The sequence below is a fragment of the Trachymyrmex septentrionalis genome, unplaced genomic scaffold (assembly GCF_001594115.1).
Source record: "Trachymyrmex septentrionalis isolate Tsep2-gDNA-1 unplaced genomic scaffold, Tsep1.0 scaffold126, whole genome shotgun sequence".
Taxonomy (NCBI): domain Eukaryota; kingdom Metazoa; phylum Arthropoda; class Insecta; order Hymenoptera; family Formicidae; genus Trachymyrmex; species Trachymyrmex septentrionalis.
The window spans coordinates 84,565-101,182 of record NW_017304395.1 but is presented as its reverse complement, the minus strand read 5'-3'; the positions used below and the strand labels follow the sequence as shown (position 1 = coordinate 101,182).

At 31.6% G+C, this 16,618-nt stretch overlaps 2 protein-coding genes across 4 annotated transcripts; one reads left to right on the top strand and one right to left on the bottom strand.

The window, feature by feature from the left end:
- Positions 1-5,123: 5,123 nt before the first annotated feature.
- On the bottom strand, positions 5,124-6,451 carry LOC108755967 (nurim homolog). 2 transcript variants are annotated; one of them, XM_018499470.1, is made up of 3 exons: positions 6,252-6,378; positions 5,540-6,017; positions 5,124-5,291 (listed from the first exon to the last, which is right to left on the bottom strand). In XM_018499470.1, the coding sequence occupies exons 1-3, from the start codon at positions 6,376-6,378 to the stop codon at positions 5,168-5,170; spliced, it is 729 nt and encodes a 242-aa protein (XP_018354972.1). In that variant the 3' UTR covers positions 5,124-5,167. The 2 variants fall into 2 exon arrangements, with proteins under 2 accessions (XP_018354972.1, XP_018354979.1); XM_018499477.1 differs by having other exon boundaries at positions 5,188-5,286; positions 6,252-6,451.
- Positions 6,452-8,552: 2,101 nt separating this feature from the next.
- LOC108755871 (vacuolar protein sorting-associated protein 16 homolog) lies at positions 8,553-16,314 on the top strand. Of its 2 annotated transcripts, XM_018499246.1 has the most exons (16): positions 8,553-8,783; positions 9,059-9,245; positions 9,328-9,456; positions 9,996-10,140; positions 10,199-10,317; positions 10,415-10,590; positions 11,420-11,792; positions 11,866-11,993; positions 12,110-12,254; positions 12,336-12,470; positions 12,560-12,721; positions 12,788-12,937; positions 13,028-13,275; positions 13,357-13,453; positions 15,928-16,031; positions 16,120-16,314. In XM_018499246.1, exons 1-16 carry the CDS (start codon positions 8,728-8,730, stop codon positions 16,256-16,258), a joined length of 2,493 nt encoding a protein of 830 aa, XP_018354748.1. In that variant the 5' UTR covers positions 8,553-8,727; the 3' UTR covers positions 16,259-16,314. The 2 variants fall into 2 exon arrangements, with proteins under 2 accessions (XP_018354748.1, XP_018354758.1); XM_018499256.1 differs by lacking the exons at positions 8,553-8,783; positions 9,059-9,245 and having other exon boundaries at positions 9,391-9,456; positions 10,000-10,140.
- Positions 16,315-16,618: the final 304 nt, after the last annotated feature.

Below are 16,618 nucleotides of genomic sequence, written 5' to 3'. Positions count from 1 at the left end.
TTCTGAAATATTAATTCAATTTAATTGAATGGATATTAGATAGTAGTTCAACATCTTAACACTCGACCGAAGAGGCGCTTTGTATTTAAAGTCTTAATATTTATATAGACGGTCTTGTTTCCAATCATACGGCAACAAAAATAAAAAAAAAAATATATATATAAACCAAATGACAATAAGTAACGGGCAAAGTAAGAGTCAACACGTTTCTTTAAAATTAATAAAAGAATATATTTCAAACAACAAATATATATTATATTAGAATATATTTCAAAGGCAAAATTACATAACGTTACAAGTTTCGGCTCCGGATTGAACCCTCTTCAGACATTAACGCAAAAATCGCAGAACAACAATTATCGTAAATGATCACCATTCATACCATTCACAGTTCGGGTGAGTCTTGATGTAGAGTTCGACATTATTTCTGTACGATTCAACCGTCAAATGTATTGAAAATCTTGGCAAAGCTCTAGTTGATAAGAAGAAAAAACTTCAAAAAAACTGTACACAAAAAGATCTACGCGTAAATGAATTAACATACCGGAAATCTAATAAAAATAATAATAAAAAATAATACTCAAAACTCACCAGAAATCGTGTAAAAAAAACAAACGAGTGTGTCCAAAGTGAACAAAGAACTTTCTGAATATATCCCGAAAGAAAGAACGCAGATGTGTGAAAGAAGACAGACATCGCACGCCGGCCACTATGTACGCTCAGTAGTGCGGATCAAAACAGACTGAGAGAGGAAACAAACTGTTAGCATCAGAAAGTCAAACTTTATTTATGATGGAAATGTAAGCCTTGTGTAGGCCATCGGTGTCAGTCTGTAAATTCAGACCATTCTTCTGCTTCTTGATACTGAGCATCTCGGAAACCAAACGTCTCCGGTAACAAGGCTCCTCGTCCAAAATTACGACTTCGTCCCATTGGAACTCGTGATCCAGCTGTCTCCTATGCTCAGTTATGTCAGAACGTCCAGAAGTGTTGTGTCTAATGTGATTGCGATGTTCACCTGGTTTTCAATCTTCTGCTCGTCTGTCCCACGTATGAAGCATCACAATCTTCACACGAAATCCTGTAGACCATATTGCTCTTCGAAGTATATGGACAAATATCTTTCTGTACTTTGATGTATTTGTTCAATTTATTGAGACTACGGAAAGATACCTGATGTCGTTTTTATTGAAGCGTTTGAATTTCTCCGTGTGGAAAGGGATGAATGGGATGAAAGGGATTAATAACGAACACATGTGACTAAAGGCAGATACACACGCGTAACATTCTAATATAACCGTGTAGAGAAAAAAAGCATGAGTTAAATCGCAGCCATCGTCATCTTGTTGCCGCCTACATTGCGTATTGGACCGCCAACGTCATTGTTATTGCCACCAGTCGCGATAAGTTTCCATCGATCAATTTTTCCATCTTCGTTAACCGAATCTTCGCCATCGCCGTCGTTGTAATAGACGACAACTTTTTAGAACCGTAGAATACGATCGAAACAAGTATAATAAGCAGAATAAGTAACGTGAGAATAAGTAACGGTGTCCACTCCATCTCTCGGAAGCAAAATCACTATTATTAATGTCCACCACAATTCCAGAATCGTCCGACGAATAATCCAATTCTTCGTCGCTCCACGCGAAATCCCAAACTTGTCCCGCGAGACCGATTCGGTAGACCGATTCGTAGATCTTTTTGTGTACAGTTTTTTTTGAAGTTTTTTCTTCTTATCTGATAAGATTTTTCAGTTAACAGAGCGTGCTGGATGGATTGAGCCGGTAATTATGTATTTCGCGAGCGTGCTGTCCTCTCCTATCGGAGTTCTAACAGAGACGGTCCTCTCCTTTCGGAGTACAAGCTGAGACTGAGGATAGGGATCACTCAAACGGATGTCGGTTACAATGAGTGTCGAAGTTTCTAGAAGTTTCTAGAAGCCGCGCTCGTGTCGTGTACAGTACAGTCACGCATAAAGTATCGGCCTGTACACTCGCAACGGAAACGCGCTGAACTTACATACTAGTATTCTCAACATTATCAACTAAAGCTTTGCCAAGATTTTCAATACATTTGACGGTTCAATCGTACAGAAATAATGTCGAACTCTACATCAAGACTCACCCGAACTGTGAATGGTATGAATGGTGATCATTTACGATAATTGTTGTTCTGCGATTTTTGCGTTAATGTCTGAAGAGGGCTCAATCCGGAGCCGAAACTTGTAACGTTATGTAATTTTGCCTTTGAAATATATTCTAATATAATATATATTTGTTGTTTGAAATATATTCTTTTATTAATTTTAAAGAAACGTATTGGCTCTTACTTTGCCCGTTACTTATTGTCATTTGGTTTATATATGTAGAAAGAGTCCTTTGATTTAGTAAATATATACTCGTATATATCAACAGGAGCCAAGTCCTCAGGACATCAGTAATTAATTAGGCAATCAGTAACAGTCGTAAACGACATGACAGGGATGAGCAAAAAGAATGGATCAGAGTAGTAGGCACATGTACGTACGGGAAACCACAGCCTAGAACATCCGTTGAGTTAACTTAAAATGACTGACAAACGGCCCAGTTGAGACTATGTCTGCAGGAAAATGGAACTCCACTTGAACATCTTACTAACGGCTAAAGATATAATATGTTCGAATTGATCTTGTCTTAATCAGCCGGATCAGTGATCGGTCTTGCCTTAGTTGGTCGGATCAGTAATCGACCTTGCTTTAATTGGCCAGATCAATGACCAATAGTAGGACATTATTCAATCCAAATGAGAGCATTTTCGCTCGGGTCGAAAACGCTATAAGTAACACATTTTTCAATTAAAAAATGGCATAGCCGATTACAGAAAGATTGTAACACCTTTTTTTCGATGAGTTTTGGAATGCAGTTTGTTTACCGAGTGATTGGTTCTTATTCATGGATCTATAAGAACCAATTGCTTGATGAGTAGGCTGCATTTCGAAACCCATCGAAAAAAATGTTGCAATCTTTCTGTACGTAAGGCAGGACACTCATGATCCAGAGGTTCCACGTTCAAATCTTGTTAAGGTAAAAGTGTTTTTCAAAATCAAATTACATATTTAATTTTAAATAAAATCACATGTACATACTACAAATATTTTATATGAAACTGTTGAAATATATAATTTAAACCGAGTTTGTTCTGGAATCTTTAAAATTAGTTGTCTAGAATCTTTAGTTATATCCAGTGTCATTCAGTTACTATAAGAGAGCGCGTATGCGAACAGCGGAATGATATTATTTGATATTATTTGATTTGATCGCAATCAGGTTGATTGTCCCTTTTTCCAGCAGACATGGTGAGCTCATCAACGCGTAACGATTAGGCTGTAGATTCTCATAAAATAATTCGATATTTTATAATATAAGTAGCGATAAAGTAAACTGTGAGCGATAAGGTAAAGATATCAGATATATATATAGAAATATATATAGAAATATATATATATATACGTATTTTATATATATGTATTTCTGTAATTTTAAAGCATTCTAAACTATTTTTCGCTTATGCAATTTTATGTAGACTCTAGTTTGTAATTCAGCGAAATATTGTTAATTCGCACAAGTTTCATTAATAAATATTCTCTAAAAGTTTAACGTTCGAATCGATTGTTGTACGAAATAATAATAAAAAAAACGTTTCGATAGCATTGTCTAGAATTCAGTTTCGCAACAGAAACAACTTTAATAAAATAAATAAAATAAAATTTTGTCTCCAAAATATGGTGAGCATTAAATGGACGGTTATTGGTGCATCCATTGGATGCCCTTAGGCAAAGAATGAGATTGAAAATTGAAAGATTGAAGTTTGACCAAAGAACAAAAGGAACGAAAACTCCTTTGTCACTGATGAAATTTCAATCTTTAATCTTAATCTTTAATGCGTAGTATGATTCCGATCTTAGGGGAATATCAAACTACGAGTTGACAATTACGATTGACGTTACGATAGAACGGTTGCCTAGTTCTATTTCAGTCGATGGACTCGATGGATTGAAGTAGAACCGTTAATCGTAATCATAAATTCGTAATCTGCGGGTACTTATCATGGAACATGTCGGAATGAGTTCCGATCGGAATTATTCCGTTTTCCCTAGAAAACACAATAGAAATCTATAAGGGAATAATTAAATAATTCCGATTGGAATTATTTATCCATTCTTGTTCCATGATAGACGCGCCTGTTTCGCGTCGTGAAATTGGTACTAAATCTTTCCTTGTGCACAAATTTTCTTATATAAATGACCCAGTTTACATTGTGCATTTGATACAGTACTAACTAGTACTTCCTATTAAATTATTTTTAGCAATGTAGTTAAAGAATGCCGTACTAAATTGATATACATCGTAATGATTAATTAAATACACATATCATGTATATGTTTTCAACGTATCGCTGAAATTAAGATTCAATAGAAAGTTACTAATTAGTACTCATATCAAATGCACGATGTAAACTAAGCCAATTTAAGTTATAACAAAGAATAATTTATGTAATTATAATTCAAATGTCTGTATCTATGCATACTTTCTTTAATTAATTAATTAAATAAATGTGCTTTAATCAATTAAAAACAAAAATTTTTTTATATAACTTGAATTAAATAATTACAACAGAATGTGTTAAATAATAATAGAGCATGTGCTCATATAGCTGCTTTTAATTAATACGATAAGTTTCCTGAATAGTGATCAAATTTAACGATATCTCGGTTCATAAGGAAGAGCGACGATTGTTTCTGATAACGTCAGATTCGATCGTTTTATGCAAAACACGTCAAATGAATCTAATTTTAGGATATGATATCAATTTCGGATGTGAGGAGGCCAAACTGAACAATTTCCCGAAAAAAAAAGGAAAAATTAACAATTCATTACTTTTACAAGTAATGGTAACGAGTGTATTCGAGTGTACTACGAGTGTATAGTACTTTTAATGAAAAGTAATTGTATAGTAATACATTATTTTTTAAGGTAACATTCTCAACTCTGATTATATATAATATATACAATATATATTTATAAATTTATATTAATTTGTTATATAAATGTGATATGAAATTAATGTAAATTAGAAGAGAGATGTTAAAGCATGAAAAATCAAGATGAAAAAAATGTAAGTATAATTAAGATAATTCTATTTGTTTCTGTCTGAAATATCTAATGTGATAGTTATAGTCTTCGGAATCTATTGTCCATAATAATGCCATATACATTGTCAATATGGTACTCAATAGTACTCGATCTGCACTGTAAAAAAATCATATTTATTAAAGTTATTTTTATTAAAGTTACCCTTTTTATTTGTTTTTCTATATTTGTTTTACACAATACAGAATTTACTTAAAATAATAAATTTTCTTTTAATCTGTAAATATTGGCACAAAATGTATTCTATAAAAGCACTCCAAATTATTTAGCATGGATTGTAAATGAATATTACTTGGTTTAAAAGAAGCAGATGCAAAAAAATTAAATTTAACTTTATGAAATTTTACCTCATGACAGGATAAATCCACAAAATAGTAACAAATCCAATAAAACTAGGATGCCTCATATGTCTCATATATCTGCAAAGCTCTCTAGATTTCCTATCCAGTGGACTATTCTTTTTAGATACTTTGTACCATATTTGCTTGAGCCCACAGAGCTCAGCAATGTCCATCATAATACATCCACTGTAAATAATACTCCAAGCAAATACATGGAGGCTGGAAAATATCGTCCAAACAGTCTTGTTGGAAGTTTCAAACTTCCAGATTGTTACAGCTGGAGTCTGCTGCCATTTATTAATTAAGAAGTGAAGACATGCTGAACTACAAACATTGTAAATACTCCTGCTAAGATATTCAATGTTTAGTCTACAGAAGGTAACTTTAGTGATCTCATTAGTCATAATAGAGTGTTGAAAGATAAATGTTGTAATGAGTAACATATCTGTTAGAAGAGACCATAAAGTAGATTCTGCATTATCATCTGAAAACAATCGAGGTGTTTATACATATGCAAAGTTCAATCTTATCAAAATTATTATAAACATTATTTATAACTCAAAATATATATATATGTAAAAAAATATATATATATATATATGCAAAAAATATAAGAATAAAAATATTTCTGTATCTTTCTTTTTTATTCTTAGTTTGTAATAGTAATATATTACTAATAGAAAATCGCTCAGTTTGGAATCATTTAACAAAAACATACCTAATACTGTGTGTAAATTTTCATTATCTCCATAACTTGATAAAAAATAAGTTAGTTTGCACAAAATGTAGCAAGTATATATAAAACTGGAGGCGCCTACGATTACATTTAGTATGTTCGAGATCATTTTTGAGAGATAAATGACATAAATGAGTTAGCTTGCATACAGATTACGTTATGAAAAGTATATTTTTGTACTTTGTTGTAATATTTTGTTATGTAAGAGTATGTTTCATTCATTTATAAATAAATAAATAAATCACACTATTTTTAATAATTTTGTGTGTATATATAACTAAAGCGAAACTCAAGATCTAAGATTGACTGAGAGAACATGATAGAAATGCTATTTCAGGAATGGTCTACAATGTTTCTATAAAGAGCACTACACCACAGCAGAGAGAAATTTTATGAAGGTCTTTTGGCTCTGCACACTTTATGCCGAAATGCTTGCCAACCAATCAAGGTTCCTCTTTTCCGTGAAATAGGAGGAAAGGAAAAATTCTGATTGGTTGATTCTCTTATACACTATGCATTGTGCAAAAGTCTGTGTTGCGGCCTTAATTCGAAACGCACCGCCTCGTAATCATAAGAGGTCTGTTTTCTGTGGCTGAACTAGTGTACATTTTTAGAACTTAAGGTGAGATAGATATACGTTTGAATTTGTTTAAAACAAGAAAGTTCTAAAACAGTCTAATACAGGAACAGAAAACAGATCAAAGGTTTGTTTTTTATTGCTGCATTTTGAACCGGTGTAATAAGCTGAAGTGAAACAAATAGCATTGTTCGTTTTATCCCTCGGGAGCTACTCGGGATCGAATGAATTCAGCGTACTTGAACTGTAGGATTCACACCATGTACGACATCTGTCATACGACATCTGACATTCATTGACGATGAAACAAAACGAACAATGCTTATATTTAAAATACGGTGGGTTCATTTGGAGCGATCCCGAGTCGCTCCCGACCCAAGTCACCCAAGAGGCAAAACGAACAATACCGACGAGATATTATTGAAGACCGACATCCTTACGAGAGTTCATGTCCTTGTAAATATTGAAGTAATTTTTTAAGAGTTAAAAATTAATAATATTGTACTAATTTTATGATTTATTAGTTTAGTAGACGTATTTATGCATTTAGAACTCAACAATATTCGATTTTTCTTTAAAATTGTGATTTCAGTGTTATCGTCAAACTTCGATCATCAACAGAGATGATAACTGCAGAGAAAAAATTGTAATTTTTCTGCAATATATAAGATATTATAGTTTTACAAGTAAGCATATTTATGGAATATTTATGTAATAAAAAATCATGAATTTAATAATGAGTCGAATATTATGTTAATAATACAATAGCAAATTTATATCAATTGTCGATAATGTCAGCGTTCTTTAATTACCTCCGAGCCCTTTTTATACCGCCGAAAATTTGCCCAGGGTTGACAGTTTTTAATAGTATCTCGTAGATGACAATACTAATATTTGTTCCACTTCACTTATTGCATTGTGTGTACCAGTCACTGAATTATGGCTATTGTTCACGTGATGCTACAAATGTTTCGAAGTGTTTTTTGATTGGTCTATTGATGAAATTCTTTCTTCTGATTGGTCAGTCAAATGCTTCCGAAATGTTTGTAGCGCCAAGTAAACTGCACCCTATATATACACTGGATGGGCATGAGGGGAAAATTCGTGGCCACAATTGATCAACCGCCATTTTAATGATGATATTTGCGAATCAGAAGCGTTCGTGCGCGCGCTGCAATCAATGTATCGATCGATATTGGAAATCTATATAGACACGAATATGTAAACAAAAATAATGTCACTTCAATTTTATTAGTATATTCAATAAAATAACGTTAATAACACTTTTTATATCCTACATCGTTAACACATGTGCAGAAATTAATACATTTAATACAAAAATTCTTACCTATGAAATGAAATACCCTTTTTACTTTTCTGCTCACACCCAAGCACACAGTACTTCATGTTGATGCTTTGCACATTTTACAGTCACGCGATTTTATAATCTTTCAAAGTAATCTTTTAAATACAACCCCACACGATGATCTTGTTGACATATGCATCTCGCTAAAGAACACTAAACGTAAGTGCACATGAGCACCTGCAAGCTTCTGATTCGCTCTTATATTGACTAAATTAAAATGGCGCTGATCAATCGGTGCCACGACTTTCTATGCTTCACAGCGGAGATACTTATTCCAGTGTATATATAGTTCAGTGGTACCAATTCAGAAAGTGCAGCAATAAAAAACAAACCTATAATATCACCTAACCTAATCCGTTGTGAGATGTGAGACAGATCGGTGTAAATAAGAACGTATCAAATATTTAGTCCGCATTAATTTGATGCATATACTGACCGATTTAATGATGTAAAAGGAGTCTATATGGTTGTAATTTATATCATCATCTGACATCTTGCATTAATAGCATCGAAAAATGTCGGCGATGCTAACTGCCGATTGGTTTCCTCTGGGACGAGACGTATACTTTCGGTAAATATACTCTGAGAAATTTATGCACATATTTTTCGTTTCAAATACAACGTATTTACACGATTAAGTTTTGTATTTTTAACAATCTTGACACTATTTGATGCATTGACTGCATTCAGCAGAGAAAGCAGCTTTGCAACTTGCACAAATGTATAAACTATATTCTATATCAAAATTACAAACCATCATATTAAAGAATTTTATAATACTTGCAAAGCTGCTTTCTCTGCTGAATGCAGCCACTGTTATTAACAGCATGTTACTGATTTTTTCAGCAAATTTGAGTTATACCCAATATCCTTCCAACATGAGATTTCCAACAACAACTTGATAATAGCGGCACCATATGGAGGCTCCATTGCTGTAACAAGAAACCCTAAGAAACTTGTCAAGATCCAAGGAGCCAGCAAACCTTTAATATTGCTGTATACATCATCAGGAAAATTGACAGCCAAGTTGCAAGTGAGATCTCTTTGGTTTGAAGACTTTGTGACTCTACTTATTTTTATCTTTGTTTCTTATTCTTTGCTTAATTATCTATTAGTGGAGCAGTGGACAACTGATATCGTTTGGTTGGTCTCAACAAGAAGAGTTGCTATGTGTGCAAGATGATGGCATGGTTCTCATATACGACATGTTTGGAACTTATCAGCATACCTTTAGCATGGGAAATGTAAGCTGACTGAGATATAAATCTTTATCTAAATTCTTTCTGTTTATGTAAATCTTATCTCATAGTTTTGTTTTATATTTTAATCACGGATATCTATTTTGACAACTTGATTCACTTGACATAGCATTATATTGTTTTATTTATATTTTATTTATGTCTTATTTTTAATTATCTGATCTCTTTATCTCTTAATTAAATGACCTCTTATTGATTTTATAATTTTTGTTTTTCTTCAATTTATTTCTTAATACACTTTTTTTATTTTCTATCTGTCCTTATTTGTTTTCATGTATATTTATTTTTATTTCTATTGTTTGATTTCTTACGAGATGATGTAATCCTTTGCTCAATTGATCGATGAAGACTTAGTACAGTCAAAACGTACCATATTATTCTTTTATAAGAGTTAAAACATTTATAACGACATGCTTGACTCTCATTTCATATTCTCTTCTATTGTTTGCAAGATTCAAGCTTTGAGTTAATTATGAGATAACATTAATCTTTAATTATGGGCACATTATCTTTTTCTTTTCAAGGCAGCCAAGGATACTAAAGTTGTTGATGCAAAATTCTTTATGACATCTAGCAGTACTGGAATAGCTGTTTTAACGTCCACCAATCGTATATTTTTAGTGAACAACGTGTCTGAACCTAAAGTCCGGCCAATCACTGATATACCAAGTAAATATAAATATTTATATGTTCATTGAATTCTTGTCATCACAATTGTTACTTCTAGGGTATGGTCCAATTGATTGCTGGTACATGGTACATTGCGAAAGAGAGACACAAGTGATTTTGTCAAATAGAGAAGGAATATTTGTAATTCATCAGTCTCATCAGAATACTTTTTCATTTGTAAGCATAATATTGTATAATTCACAACGTTATTATAATTTACTTGACATGAATTATGCATTTAAAAATATCTAATCTAGACTACTTTGTTTCTTAGAACAATTTGTTCAACAATAAGATCAATAGTGTAATAGCGATAGCTGCGTCTAGCAACAATCGACATATTGCGCTTTACTCTGATACTGGACACTTGTATATCGGTTCAATAGACTTCAGAGAGAAATATTGTGAATGCTATACAAATATGAAGGAACCTTTAACGAATATAGCTTGGTCAGTAAAGATAATTATTTAAATTCTTTAAGTTTAATAAACTGTAAGGAATAATGAAATGGACTGATTTTTGTTCTCGCAGTAGCAAGTAATAATTTTTTGGTTTTTAAGCTGTTGAATTTGATTCTAACATTAAAAAAAATTTTAATTTGTCAGAGATTAAAATGAATATATGAAACTATAAACATCTAGTACTGTAAATTATTATTATTGAGCTTAGAAACTTATCAATTCGTGTTTTTCTGCCACTAAAATATAATAATATTTCATCTTTAGTAGTTCATGTTTTGCTTCATGAAAAAGGTAAAAAAAAGTGTTAATATTTAAAAACAGGCATTTTTATAAGAACTATTTTAAATTTTAACTATGACACCTGAGGACGTTGTTATTCATTACGCTCAATTTCAAGATTTTCTTTCGTTTATGTACTTGACAAGAAATGAACAACACTTTCAGGTATTATAATAAAGATTTGAAATAGTTTATTAGCCATTGAAAATGGCTCTGTTTTTAGATATTAGTATTTTTTGATTTTTAAAAATTTAAGTAGGACATGAATAATTAGAGATTAGAGCATTTTCATGTTTTATCAGCAGAAAAATGTGAATTAATATAATACTAATAACCTTAATTACAATAAAACAGTATGACATTTATTGATTTCATATGCTGACTTAAATATCTCCGACAAATTACAATTTCTTGAAGATCAGAATTAGATTCGACAGCTTAAAAACTACCGCTTTTATTTCTCACTGCGGATCAAAATCAAACCATTTTAGCCATTATCTTTTTAAAGGACGATATAGAATTTGACAAATATTTGTAGGTGTGGCACAGAAGCTGTGGTGTGTAGCTGGAACAGTACGATAATGGTAGTGGGACGTATGGCTGATACTATAGTATATAATTATGATGGTCCAGTACATTTAGTTACGGAAATCGACGGAGTACGCGTGCTATCGAGCAGTTCCCATGAAATGATTCAGAAAGTACCAAACGTTGTGCAAAGAATATTTAGAATCAACTCAACGGATCCTGCATCCTATCTCTTAGAAGCCTCTAAGCAATTTCAAAAGAAGAGCCACAAGGCCGATAGTTATATAGATTTAGTGAAAGATAAACTGGATTCGACAATAAAGGCATGCATCGATGGTGCGAGTCACGAATTCGATTTTGAAACACAAAAAATTCTGATGAGGGTAAGTCGGATGTTGAGAGAAGAACATACCTTTGTTGAGATCAAATTGTTTAATATTGTCAAGTTTTTATTAGGCTGCCAAATTTGGAAAAGGATTTAGCAAAACGATAGATTCGGAATATTATGTTCAAATGTGTAGGATTTTAAGAGTCTTGAATGCAGTGAGGCATCCTGCTGTGGGCATTCCGTTAACATATGCGCAGTATCCTTTTGTATTCAATTGATATATATGTGCAGGATCTTCTTGTACATTCTTCATATTTTCTTTTTATAATTATTGCAATTAAATATTTCTATGGAAATTCTTAATGATACTAGATTTAATATTCTCACGAATCAAGTATTACTAGACCGACTGGTAGCACGGAGACATTATTATTTAAGCATACAAATAGCACGTCACTTGCAATTACCTGAGATTGATGGGGAAAGTAGAATATTAGCACATTGGGCTTGCTACAAAGTAAGATAAATAATACGTGAAGTGATGAAATTTTACGTGCGAATTGGACTAACAAATATATTTTCTTTTTCTACTTTATAGGTGAAACAAACGCAGTTAGATAAGGAACAAATAGCAGAAGAAATTGCTGATAAATTAGGATACGCACCTGGTGTTTCGTATAGCGAAATTGCGAAAAGAGCGGCGGATTGTGGACGAAAACAATTGGCGATTAAAGTAAATCTATTTATATTAATAAATATATTATACATTATATTATACTTTATCGCAGAGAAGAACTATTTATATTATTAACGCCTTTTCAGTTAATTGACTACGAACCGCGAGCGCATCAACAAGTACCTTTATTATTGACACTTGGCGAGGAACGCGCTGCTCTGCATAAAGCCGTAGAAAGCGGTAATACAGATCTAGTCTATACTGTCATTCTTCATCTCAGAGAAAACATGACACTTGGTGACTTTCAAGTAAGCAGTAATATTTTGTTTCAAGAATAAATAATTATATGTTTTTATAATTGATCTTTAATGCAGATGTCTATAATGCATTGTCCTCTAGCAATGGCATTATATATTAAATATTGTCAGAGCCATAATAGAGAGACATTACGTGATATTTATAATCAATATGACGATTTTCATTCGCAAGCGGTGTGGTTTATCACCGAAAGTTATCAACGAAAAGTTAGTACTTAATCTTTTTGCATTTATAATTGAAAACTTTTTTGTAATATAAAGTCAAGAAAATAAAGTACTTATGCCGCACATTTTTAGAATACGATGTCGAGAGACGCATTATTGCAATCGGCTCAGGAAAATTTTAGATTGGCTCGTAATGATACTAATGCGTCGTTAACAGAAGAACAGATAAAATTATTGAAGTATCAGAGATCTTTAGAAGATACGTTACACGAATCGATCGTGGGAAAGCCTTTGCATGATACCGTGAGAATATTATTATTGCGTAACGAGTTGAAATTGGCAGATAAGTTACGATCGGAGTATAAAATACCAGATCGGAGGTAGTGTATACTAATTTTTTTTTTTTATAAAACTTTTACACTTAGTGTATACTGTCTTACATAAATGATATTTTAATACAGATATTGGTGGCTAAGAATACAATGTTTAGCAGAACAAGGTTTATGGAATGATTTGGAAAAATTCTCTAAAAGTAAAAAGTCTCCTATTGGATATGAGGTAACGATAAATAACAAAATGCATTGTTTTTGCATATATATATATATATATATATATATATATATATAAAACTTGTACACACACACGCGCGCGCGCGCGCGCACACGCACGCACGCACGCATGCATACACAGTATTCCAAAAATGTTGGAATACCTGAATATTTGGAAAAATATAAGTTTTACAGAAAAGTGTATCAGACAAAAGTTGTAGGATTCAAAAAAATTTATTTATTGATTTTATTAGTTTGATATTAAGTAGTGTCGCCAAGGTCAGCTCAAGGTTACATCGATTTTTTTAAATGGAACACCCTACTTTTGATTCCAGAATCTAATAGCTGGTATTGATAGCTTTCCAAAACACTGTAATAAAGTTGTTTTTCATTCAGTATTTTTCAAATTATAAGGCTTGAAAGTTACTGTATCGCCGGCATTAGCATTACACAAGATGTTCAATCGACGGCTAAAACTTTTTGAGTGTTAACACAAACTATAGAAATCAAAGCCTTAAATGGTCTAGCTGGATCTTAAATGCTTGTATGATTCTTGTGTGAATTTATATACTATGTAGTTCTTAGAGATGCTTTTGAGTGTTGTTCAGGATCATATCTTAGATAACATTTGTTAAGATCAAGGCCATTGGAGATTTTATATCTCTTATTTTCATTTTATACTAAAAATTCATTTTTACGTAAAACGCTTCTGTTCAGTTAGCATTAGTATTTTGAGTAAATGCAATCAAAGATAACTGTGGGGGAAGGGAAAAAAAAGAAGGGAAAATACATACACAGACACGCACACGCACATACGCACGACTTATAATTCGATTGGGCAATTCCTGTGCAATATACTTTAGATAATGCTAATGCCAGCGGTATTGTAACTTTCAAGTCTTATAACTCGAAAAGTACTTATTAAAAAGAGAACTTTATTATAGTATTTTGAAAAGCTCTTGACACCAACTATTAGATTCTGAAATAAAAAATATAGTGTTTCATTAAAAAAAAGATTTGACCTTTACTTGATTTCGGTAGCGCCATCCAAGGTCAATTTGATAAAATCAGTAAATAGATTATTTTAAATAACCCTACAACTTTTATATGAAACATTTTTCTCAGTAATGCTGACTTTTCAAGATATTTAAGGGGTTCGAGATTTTTTGTATATTCTATATACAGGATGTCCTGAATTTAAATGGCTTTATTTTAGGAGTGTGTAAGGAATCAATAAACTAAGAAAGTTTTTTTAAAGATATGTTTGTTTTTGCTTCGTTTCGGAGGAAATCGCAAAAAAAAAAGACAAAATTTCGGAATATTGTTTTCAAATCAGAATATATTATCATTTTCGTATATGACTTCAGCAATAATGCTTCAGAGGCAGTGCGAGAGTATTTCCAGTTTGCATTAATTTCTAAACAGAAGAGTGCAGGATCAGTGAGTCAATACATTGACTAGATTAGTGTTTGACTGCAACGCTGTCCGTACAAGATACAATGCGTATATTGCTGCAAAAGGCTAACATTTTCAACAATATCTGAATTAAGTAAATGACAACATGAATAAATCAGTGTGAATGAATAATAAATAAGTACAAAAATGAAAACTACGCTTTGTCTTTTTTTTGGTGATTTTCTCCAAAATGAAACAAAAACAAGTATATGTCTAAAGGACTTTTTTTCTTGCAATCCTCTACACGCTCTCGAAGTTTGGCTATTTAAATTCGGAATACTCTATACACATACATACACGCACGCGCAAAAAAACAATCACTAAATTTTAACAGAAATTTTTAATATTTTTGATAACGCTAACTCATCAATAGCGAAAAATAATTGTATTGAGATAAACTAGAGCTCAAATTAAAGCTTAATCATTCCTGATTGAAGATTTTTCTGATTAAAGATTTTGCTTGCTTGTGAATATTCATGATTTGAAGTTTTTTAATTTCTTTTTGGTAAAATTTTCCACAATTCGTTTCGAAGTTTTTTCGAGTTTCCAAGAAAAAGTTGTTCATTTTGTAACTTTCTTTAAAGTATATAACTTTGTTTTAAAAAAAAATCATTAAAAAAAATGTTTAAAATAGATTTGTTTGAAAATAAATGAAATGTTTAAAAACTCATTCACTTTTATGCCTGGCAGTCAATTCCTTTGAACAATGCAATAGTTTGAAGAAACCATTTTTTTTATCTATCTTTCAATGTCCATCTTCAACGTCCGCCATTTTGGAATACATTTTATAATACATTTTATGTAACCCAAATTTGATTTTCATTAAACAGAATGTTCAAACTTTAATTTGAGTTTCGATTAATCTCAATATAATTATTTTTCGCTGAATTACCGCTATTGAAAAATATTAGAAATTTGTGCTAAAATTTAGTGGTCCGTTTTCTTTGCGGATGAGTGTATATAACTATATATGCATCTATTCGTTCGTCGATGCAGTGAAATAATGTTTTAATAATTTCCATGTTTAAGCCGTTTATAGACGAATGCCTGAAGTATAATGAAAAATTAGAAGCAAGGAAATATTTAGTCAAAGTTAAAGATGATCTCAAAGTGAAGTATTTAGTAAAGTTAAAGTAAGTACTTGAAAAAAATACTTTTTTTTTAAAAAGACGTAAATAAGATTTATATATAACAATATGACTATCTACTATAATTCTGCAGTTTGCTTAGCGAAGCGGCACAAACAGCATACGAACAAAAAGACGCTTCGGCTCTCACATTTGTGCTGGCACAATGTGGATCATCAGACAGACAATTTATAGATAAAATCAATATGTTATTAGCTAGTCTTAAAAATTAAGGTTTTTTTTATTTGTTTTATAAGAGATAAAGACATTTATATACAATTCAGATAATATAAAATCTAATATCTGACACGAACGGTGATCTTAAAAATAATTCTACAGATCAAAGAATGTTCAAGTCATTAGCTCACATAGATCCTCTATATAAATTAAATATTTACTTTAAGAAACATATATTCTGCTAATCAATAAAAAAATGTAAATCTATTCAGACATTCTGTTTGTTATGTAATCTGTACAAAAATATGAATGTACATCTGCTGTACTAAATAACGACATTTGTAAATAAATTCTGTACATTTATATTACTTTACAATATTGATTTATATATATATATATATATATATATATATATA

Excerpts from the sequence above, each read along its gene's own strand:
- LOC108755967 (XM_018499470.1), bottom strand. The coding sequence starts at position 6,378 with ATGATCTCGAACATACTAAATGTAATCGTAGGCGCCTCCAGTTTTATA. Across the intron at positions 6,018-6,251 it reads AAATTTACACACAGTATTAG|ATGATAATGCAGAATCTACT; the intron begins GTATGTTTTTGT and ends GATTGTTTTCAG. Across the intron at positions 5,292-5,539 it reads TGGATTTATCCTGTCATGAG|TGCAGATCGAGTACTATTGA; the intron begins GTAAAATTTCAT and ends ATTTTTTTACAG.
- LOC108755871 (XM_018499246.1), top strand. The coding sequence starts at position 8,728 with ATGTCGGCGATGCTAACTGCCGATTGGTTTCCTCTGGGACGAGACGTA. Across the intron at positions 11,994-12,109 it reads ATTCCGTTAACATATGCGCA|ATTTAATATTCTCACGAATC; the intron begins GTATCCTTTTGT and ends TAATGATACTAG. Across the intron at positions 12,938-13,027 it reads CCGAAAGTTATCAACGAAAA|AATACGATGTCGAGAGACGC; the intron begins GTTAGTACTTAA and ends GCACATTTTTAG.